Source organism: Rutidosis leptorrhynchoides, chromosome 3 (genome assembly GCF_046630445.1).
Source record: "Rutidosis leptorrhynchoides isolate AG116_Rl617_1_P2 chromosome 3, CSIRO_AGI_Rlap_v1, whole genome shotgun sequence".
In the NCBI taxonomy this organism is placed as follows: Eukaryota; Viridiplantae; Streptophyta; class Magnoliopsida; order Asterales; family Asteraceae; genus Rutidosis; species Rutidosis leptorrhynchoides.
The window spans coordinates 545,606,721-545,615,959 of NC_092335.1; the positions used below are offsets into that span (position 1 = coordinate 545,606,721).

Below are 9,239 nucleotides of genomic sequence, written 5' to 3' on the forward strand. Positions count from 1 at the left end.
GGAAGAATTATTCTTGCACCCACTTTTGCTTTAGTGGTTGAAGGAATAATACTTGTTTATTATAAAGTGATCACTCATGCTTTGATAGTTGTAAAATATAATATTTGTTTATTGTAAAAGTAATAACTTTTACTTTAATGATGGAAGTGATAATATTTGTTTATAGAAATATTCTTCCTGTAACCACTTTTGAATATTATAGAAGATACTTTTATTAATCAATCGGCCAATTGATTTTAATAAAAAGACTCTTTCATGATTAAGGGTGTATATAAATATATTAACCAATATGCATGAGAAAGACAAGTTACGAACACCAAAATATTCTTCTGCAAAAAGGATTCTTGTTTCTGCCAAAACAAGAATTTAATCTCTGTCTTATCCCAAAGTGATATTCGTGTAACCCAGGCAATAAGGGTCGAATAATTACTTTCGGAAAGTGATACCACGATTTAGTGATTTATCCGGCTTTCGATTATTTTACCCTACACGAAACTTAAATAAAACCTCCAACATGTTCTTGTGATCCAATCTTATGTCATATACCCTCGTTAGGCGTGATATCTCCGTTAGCTTATCTTCGTTTATCTTGACGGGGAGATATACTATCAGCAGTGAAGCGTGCATAGGACCACATTGTAGTTTAAAATATTATAGAAAAATAGTAAAATGGTTAGGAGGATCTTAGAGTTTAATAAAATTTGGATCAAAGTTTATGTAAAGTTGTTAGAGAATCCTCGTTTGATAGGTGGTATTTTTAGTGTTTTAAAATAATTACTAGTGTAAGGATAGTATAGGTATTTCAGATAAAATTGGTGTGGATGAATTAAAAAATACTGTGACACGATAGCTCTCAAAACGGAAGAAAGATTACTTGCTTCGGTTTTAGTGTAAAAGTGAGAGCAATGTTTTTAACAATTTATATTGTTTAGTTTAAGGAATAATTAAGAATTACTCCTTTTGGGGTTTTACATCTGATATACAAAACATAGATTTTGTTCTAATTAGTTTGTTTAATACATAAATGTTATTATTAGTATCGATTATCCAAAGAGACGGTTATACTTTCGATCGTAGGTTTACGTAGTTTTCTATACTTCCTTCAATTTATTCATTGATCATATGACACATATGAATCTGGTTATGGTGATTGTTTTATTTAAACATTTCCACTATATTGACTTATTATATAATGAATGTTTCATAGGGTGTGTTTGACGCGTAGCTTATTGGAGCTTATGGAAGTTTATGGGAGCTTGAGTTTATGATTTTAATAAGATCCAAGTCATAAGTTTCGTTTGGTAGACAAAAAAAATAGAGCTTATGATTTTCATAAGCTCTGAATAAATAAGCTACTTGTAGTAGCTTATGAAAAAAAATAGAGCTTATGAACTGAAAAATAAGCTCCAGCTAGTTTACCAAACATTTATAAAAAATAATAAGCTCCAACTACCAGCTTCAAAAATAAGCTCCAGCTCCTGCTCATAAGCTCCAACTACAAGCTCCAGCTACTTTCGTCCAAACACACCCATAGTATAATTGTTGTAAACTTGTTTTTAACACCTATAATGACCCAAAAAAAAAAAAAAAAAAACCTCTGCCCAAACAAAAATATATAACAATCGGAACTAATTGAACCCTAGCCAAAATTCCCGTTTCTGCAACACCATATCCTCATAATCTCTACTTCACAAAACGCTTCATGCATTATTTACTTTCGAGTTAGTAATGATTTTAGTGTTGATTTCAATATATGTCTAATTCGGGCTCGAACTCATTTAAACTCGGTTCGAGTTGTTCACAAATAGCTTGACTCATTTATACCAAAGGATCTCTCATGACAAAAAGATAAGATAACAAGAATATATATAACTTTATTTATACATTAGAAACTAAATACATTATTGATAAAATCTACTTTAGTTTAAACTGAAATCTGCTACAAAGACATTTATCATAAATAAGCATTTATTTATTTCAAATATTATTTATTTGTCTTAATTAACCAGGATTAGATGTAACCCTTTTAAGTAATCACTGGTTTCTCAAGTAACATATGTTTTCGATTCTGCATAGTCAGCTGGTATAGGAAGATCAAGTTCCGAGCAAACAAAACGGATTATCTCAGGTGTAAAACCGCCTAGTGTCAACTTGTTTAGTGTAACAGAAATCGCAAACCTGTGGCTTATGTCACAGTATCCTACTGATCCACCAAAACCTGTGTGACCGAACCCAATTACAGAGCCATCAGCAGAGTTAACCCTGCCAAACCCGAGCCCAAACTTCCCATTTGGAATAATCAAATCCTTATAATCTCCACTTCCCAAAAATGCATCATGAATATTCTCTTTCGTGTTGGTAAAGATTTTAGAATCCACACCATCACTTGTGTCAACGGTTTCTTTGGTTTTTGTGGTAGTTGGGGGATGTGGAAGTGGGACCACACCACCATCCACAAGGGCAGCGTAGTAGCGAGCCATTGCCCGAGCAGAGAAGTGTCCATTGACTCCAGGTATTTTGGCACGACGTACATTGAGTTCGTTAGTTAATGACATAATTCTATTAATCTCATCAAACGTGAATGAGGATGGTAGGAATGGAGCCTTCAGATATATTGCAAACTTATCGTGCTCACTATGATCCATACTAACTGTTGCAACACGAGATTCCGCACCTGAAACAAACATTAAAGTAAAATATCATGAATCTTTATGATGTTTGAGTAATATCGAGTTGTAAAAGTGAAAGTTTGTTTGAATTTTACCAGGTGGAATCCCTATATAAAACTCGCCATCGATGTTAAGTGGACAAACAAACGCCTCATTCAAAATGTCCTGAAACTTCTTCCCAGATGCATGCTGCACATTCATTAACAGATACATCAGCATTCAGGAAATTTCATAAAGATATGATTGGGCAAGTGTTCCTATTCTACATAAAGATATGAGATAAGCAGTAGAAACTGGTTTTTTGGGTGATGCTTTTGGGTTTAATGGTCCCTTTGGTTAGTATTTAGTCATGTTTTAAATGCGGACTGTGTGATATTCTGTTGTTAAGTATTTAGTCATGTTTTATATGGAAACTGTGATATTTTGGTTGGTGTTGATGTATTGTATGTTAAACCTCATGCTGTACATTTCTAATTCCAAATTTCGGTTTTGATTCTTAATAGTCCCTTTAGAAGAAATGGACCAAAAACACCCATATCTACAAGTCAACATTTATTCATCATTTATTTATGCTTAATTGACGATCGATCCTCAATAGCTCTGCTTGAAAAAAATAGCTACTTATTTATATAGTATAAGATAAGATATACTTGTTTCAGTTGGTAGTGTGTTAAAGAGTACAAAACAGATTCTTCATCATATTTATAAACTTCATGTATTTGATTTTTTTTGGGATACAAATATTAGGAAAATATAAGAATATTTATAAAAGTGAGAATAAAAAGGATGTGTAGTATGGACTATGGAGTACCTCAATTATTCCGCCACATAACCAACCATATGATAAATAATGATACAACTGTTGGCGACCAGGTTCAGACTCAGCTTCTGCCATAGCAATGCGTTTTAGACACTCGTCCCAATCACAATATGATGTAAGATCTTTAGTAACACCGGCGAGAGCGTTGTGTAAACCAGATGTATGATTTAGTATATGATTAACCTGCAAAAAAAAATTTAAACGAGTTATTGTCTTTTGAGTTATGTTAGGTTCATTTACGTTAAAGTATTTTTATTAAAATATACAGTTACGTATAACAAAAAACTTCTCGTACACAGCGTAGTGCGTAACTTCGTTCTTGTTATGAATAGTTCACAAACAACCATCTTTGTTTAGGAGGTTGCTATGATTAACATAAGATAATACTCTAATGTATTTGCCCCGCTAGTGATAAACAAAAAAAAAAAGACCTATTGGGACTTGCTGAAAAGTAAATGTGTCCCAAATGAAAAGGTAAAAGGGTCCCAATAGACTTATTGGAAAGTAATTGCACATGTACGTACCCCGTCCCCTACCATGAGTAATTTTAGTCTACACTCCTATCTTGCACTAGCTGACAAAATGATAACTTTGACTTTCTTGTTATTTTTAATAATAAAATAAATAAATAATACTCCGTAATAACTTTGGTGTTCTTTTTTTATTTTTCTGGTTAAAACTTTTCAGTGGTTATCTATACGGAGTGTCTTGATATTACGGAGTACAATAATTGTTATTCTTTGCTTTTCTTAACTCTTTTTTACTTTATTACGAGTAGTATATAACTAGATAATTACCCATTACCCATTACCCATACATACTAATGGGAACCAAAAACTTGGTCATTTTAGCCCCACTCTCACCCAATTTTTGGGTAAAAACAACAACATGGGAAAAAAGAGGGAAAAAAAACAAACACCCCCTCACACTATTTCAAACTTTTTAAATTCGGTCCCTCTATTAGGGGTATAAAATGAAACTTATTATTTTAATTAAAAATTTTAATCAAACTTCACCCGTATTTTTAGCGGGATATATTTTTCCGCTCGCGTTAAATTTTTTCGAACCCACCGTTCAACTCAAAAAAATCTTGCGAACATAACGGGACTAACTATACGCGAAACGGACACTTCTAAAAAAACGCTAAATACCTCGGATATATTCAATACATATACACACCTATACGATAACGCTCCGTTAACTATGAATACGTAAACCGAAAGGCCCCGCGGCATCGCGCGGCCCCATTTTACTAGTTTTAACTAAATAATACTTGTACAAAACTTTTTAAAATGTACCAAATATTAGGTTAATCGCATTACAAATGTTCACTTATCTTTTACGCACAACCATATTCATTTAGTTGAGTGGTTAGTGCCTTTATAATGTATGACATATCTCGAGTTCCGGTCTCGTTTTAGAATTTCATAATCATAATGTAATTTATTTTGGAGTTGATTATATATATTTAATGATTTATTTATAGAACAAGCTAATATAGATGGATAATTAAAATTAAATGAATGTGGATATACATGAAATTTTTTAATTAATAATAAAAACAAAAAATTTACAATAACTAATAATTTTAGCTTTTTTGTCACATTAGATAATTTTTAACTTTTTTTTAATGGCGATATCGACTCGAATGCTCTCATTTTGTCACTTACACACGCGTGTAATAGGAAACTCTTCACACACCATCGTCGCATTGGATACCCGGTGTGCTTTGAATTAAACTGAGAGGTTTAAGGCATGCACTGTATGACCCCAACAGAATCATTGAGAAAATCCTCATCATCCCAAGATTCGAACCCTCGCATATTTTTTCAAGGACGTGGACCCGGTCAACATAGGAGTTGTACCACTCAAAAAATGTCTTTCAATTTTTTTTTTTTTTTTTTTTTTTTTGTCTCAAATAAGTCACTTTGTCATTTAAATTTGTTCAAGAATGATTATCAACTTTTAAAAATGTGTTACGAGCAGGGGCAGAACATAGTGTTATTCAAAGGGGGTATCCGTCTTACCTGGATTTAACGGAAAAAAATTTTACACTAAAAAAAAGTTTTTACCAATAAGGTTTTTTTTTTACTGTTTACCCTTGATGTTAATAAAAATTTTTTTTTTTTTAAAAGCAGACAACTTCGTTAATAAATAAAAGGTTACAAGAGGCAATTGAGAACATGCCAATAAGAAACCAAATTACATGAACACAACTAAAACTAATCTATCGGACAACAAGAATAAAAATCAAATTCCGCCAGTGACTACCAGTAACATTTTTTTAACTTTGGTTGAAACTAATAAGTTTTTTTTTTTTTTTTTTTGAACGGCAAGATTGTATCAGTCCGGACCGAAGCCTGGTCATCATTTGCGCGCACAAACACGTTCGGGCAGGAAACCCGAACCACGATCACAGGGATCCGAACCCTTAAACCATCCCGAGGGTCAGGCGGGCCGGACCTTAGTCCCGGATCTGGTCGGTAAAACCTTCCCTTTGGGCTGACCTCAATGGAGCCTATTTCAGTCCATGTTTAATTTGGTCATTCAGAAGCCAGGTTCGAACCCTGAACCTCTTACCCGGCGAGGGTGTTAAACACCACCGCGATACCACTCAGGCAAATGCCTCGGTGGTTTGAAACTAATAAGTTTTGATGCATTAGTTTCATAACTTTCAAATTTGTTCAGCACACGTCAAAAGTGAACTGATAATTTCCATTGTATAGATGGTATTGGTTTATTAATATATATAAAAAGTTAAGACCTTTTTATTTTTATTAAAAGTAAAATAAAAAACGGGAACACCATCCTATCATTATGAGAAGGGTACAAATGTACAAAAAGATGCACCCGGTAACGAGGATCTAGTATTATTTAATAATATTATTATTATTATTATTATTAATTAAAAAGAAGTAATCATGACACACCACTTTTTTATCCATCTACAATTTTATTTTATAAATTTACAGTTATACCCTTTATTATTCTAAGTATAATAGTAAAATAATATGTAGAATTGTGTATGAGAATCACCTCCCTTACATGTGTTAATAGAGATAGACTAATAATATCGGCTAACAATAACGAGTACGGAGTATTATTTAATAATAATATTATTATTATTCTTAATTAAATAAATTACACGTAGTATTATAGGTAGGTAGGGGTTCGTGTCGTCATATTTGATTGTGTACGGGTAAAAAATGGTTATATTTGTTTTACCAAAATGTAAAGTTTTGAAATAAAAGCAATGGATCAGTAACAACCTTTATTTTGTCTTTCCCCTTGTCACCAAACTCTGGCCAAACATTTGCAACGTTTTCATCCAGCTTCAGCTTCCTATAACAAAAACACGTAACGTTACTGGAATAAAATACACAATTTTGACCCTTAACCCAACGTGCCCATATTGACACCTTTTACTAGCATGAGAACATACCCTTTATTTGCGACCCAATGTACCATTCCTGCTGTGACGCCCTTAGTCACAGAGAAACAAGGAAATAAACTATCATTCTGTACCGGACGAGGATCATCTTTTCCTAAGACTCCAGCTGCAGTATCAATTATCACTTTCCCGTCTTTGTACGCACAAACCTAACCATCACAATAACCCGCAACTCAAATTAAGCACGTGGATTAAGCACAATTGATAACCGACAATTAATCGGCCTTTGAAAAAAAAAAATTGGCCACAATTGACTGAGTCACGTGTCACACACGTGGATTTATTATTATGGACGTTAGATTTTTTTTTTAGGTTCGCAGAAGTGGGTGAGCGTTCCCAACAAACAAACATAATAATAATTAAAAACTACAAAACAAATAATTAAAAGCTGATGATTATATATAAACCTGGATGCCAATGATTCGACCAGCGGTCCCTAATTCAACCAAGAAACGTCTTAGTTTTGCCTCAACATCAGAGAGTATTGGACTGTCATACACCCATTGTGGACTCAAAGCCGATCCATCGTTCATTTTTGCTGCAACATAAAAACAAAACGTTAATTAGTAAATAATATCAGGTTATCAAAATACAGCTGTATCTTTCCAAAAACGTACGATCCTGAGTGGTTGAGTTTTTGAAATGGACTCTAAAGTAACTGAGTATCTACTTTGTTGTTTTCCGATCAGACCACAATCATATGTTATTTGAGCCAAGATCTAACGTTGAACGTTAAATTTATATATGAAATATATGTAAATATATGAGTATGATATAGCTTACAGAAACAAGATGGTGTACGCGGTTTTTGCCTGTTCGGTTAGCTTTATTTAGAAAGTTGATATTACAATTCGCATCTCGTGTTGTTTCGGTTAGATATGAACCACATAAATTTTAAAGTAACTTTAATGATAAACAGACAGGTAGGGCCCATAATTTGACAATTCGTTTCTTTTGTTTCTATATATAATAGCGATAGTTATCTAAAAGATATGATAGTGATAGTGATGCAACAATGATAGTTAAGGCCGCGTACTGTATTGTCGGATTCTAGTTTCGACTTACAACCACTTTTTGTTGGTAATATGATTGCTTGAGATTCATAATGCATTACATTACACAGTATATATAGCCTATTATATGGGCTAAGCCCTACAAAGATTAATTGGGCCAATACATACAATATACATGCTAACAGCCCCTCGCAGTTGGAGCGGGAGTAGAGCGGACGGTCAAGCTGGAACGAAATTCTTCAAAGAGAGCGGATGGTAAGCCCTTCGTAAAAATATCCGCGTACTGATATCGAGAGGGGACATGAAGAACTCGAACATGTCCGGTGGCAACAAGATCGCGAACAAAGTGGATATCAATCTCAATGTGTTTCGTCCTTTGGTGTTGAACAGGGTTGGACGAGAGGTAAACCGTACTGAGATTATCACAGTACACCAGAGTGGCTGAAAAGAGCAGGCAATGAAGTTCCCGAAGAAGGATTCGTAGCCAGCAAGTTTCAATAACTGCATTTGCAACACCACGGTATTCCGCTTCAGCACTGGACCTAGAGCGCGTATGTTGGCGTTTAGAGGACCAAGAGAGCAAGTTGTTGCTAAGAAACACACAATACCCGGGTGTAGATCTGCGAGTAGTGGGGCACCCAGCCCAATCAGCATCAGAATACGCCACGAGAGAATTGGTCGAGGAGGCAAATAACTGAAGCCCGAGATCAAGGGTGCCTCTAATATACCGGAGAATCCGTTTGAGTGCCAAGAGATGGGGCTCACGGGGGCCATGCATAAACAGACAGACCTGCTGCACAGCATATGAAATGTCAGGACGTGTAAACGTAAGGTACTGAAGAGCTCCGGCAAGACTACGATACAAGGTTGGATTAGATACAGGAGGGCCATCTGCCCCAAGCTTAGAATCAGTGTCGACCGGCGTCCTGCAAGGTTTACCATGAAGCATATCAGCACGTTCTAAAATTTCGTTGACATAATGTTTTTGTGAGAGAAACATCCCAGTGGAATTGCGAGGTACAGAAATTCCCAAAAAATAATTCAGCGGTCCTAAATCTGTCATAGAAAACTCTTGATGCAGAGACTGAATGATCCGTTGAAGAAGAACTGCAGAAGAAGCGGTGAGAATGATGTCATCAACATATATCAATAAGTAAGCAATGTCGGGGCCCTGATGATAAATGAACAATGAAGAGTCGCACCGACTGTGAATAAATCCTGTACGTGTAGCAAAACCAGCAAACCTCTGGAACCAAGCCCAAGGGGCCTGTTTGAGACCATAAAGT

The 9,239-nt window shown here is 34.8% G+C and overlaps 1 protein-coding gene across 2 annotated transcripts; it reads right to left on the reverse strand.

Annotated features, from left to right (window-relative positions):
* Window positions 1-1,881: 1,881 nt before the first annotated feature.
* On the reverse strand, window positions 1,882-7,804 carry LOC139898490 (uncharacterized). Of its 2 annotated transcripts, none has more exons than XM_071881233.1 (7): window positions 7,724-7,804; window positions 7,348-7,478; window positions 6,932-7,089; window positions 6,759-6,831; window positions 3,481-3,672; window positions 2,765-2,858; window positions 1,882-2,674 (listed from the first exon to the last, which is right to left on the reverse strand). In XM_071881233.1, the coding sequence occupies exons 2-7, from the start codon at window positions 7,471-7,473 to the stop codon at window positions 2,046-2,048; spliced, it is 1,272 nt and encodes a 423-aa protein (XP_071737334.1). In that variant the 5' UTR covers window positions 7,474-7,478; window positions 7,724-7,804; the 3' UTR covers window positions 1,882-2,045. The 2 variants fall into 2 exon arrangements, with proteins under 2 accessions (XP_071737334.1, XP_071737333.1); XM_071881232.1 differs by lacking the exon at window positions 7,724-7,804 and adding an exon at window positions 7,558-7,717.
* Window positions 7,805-9,239: the final 1,435 nt, after the last annotated feature.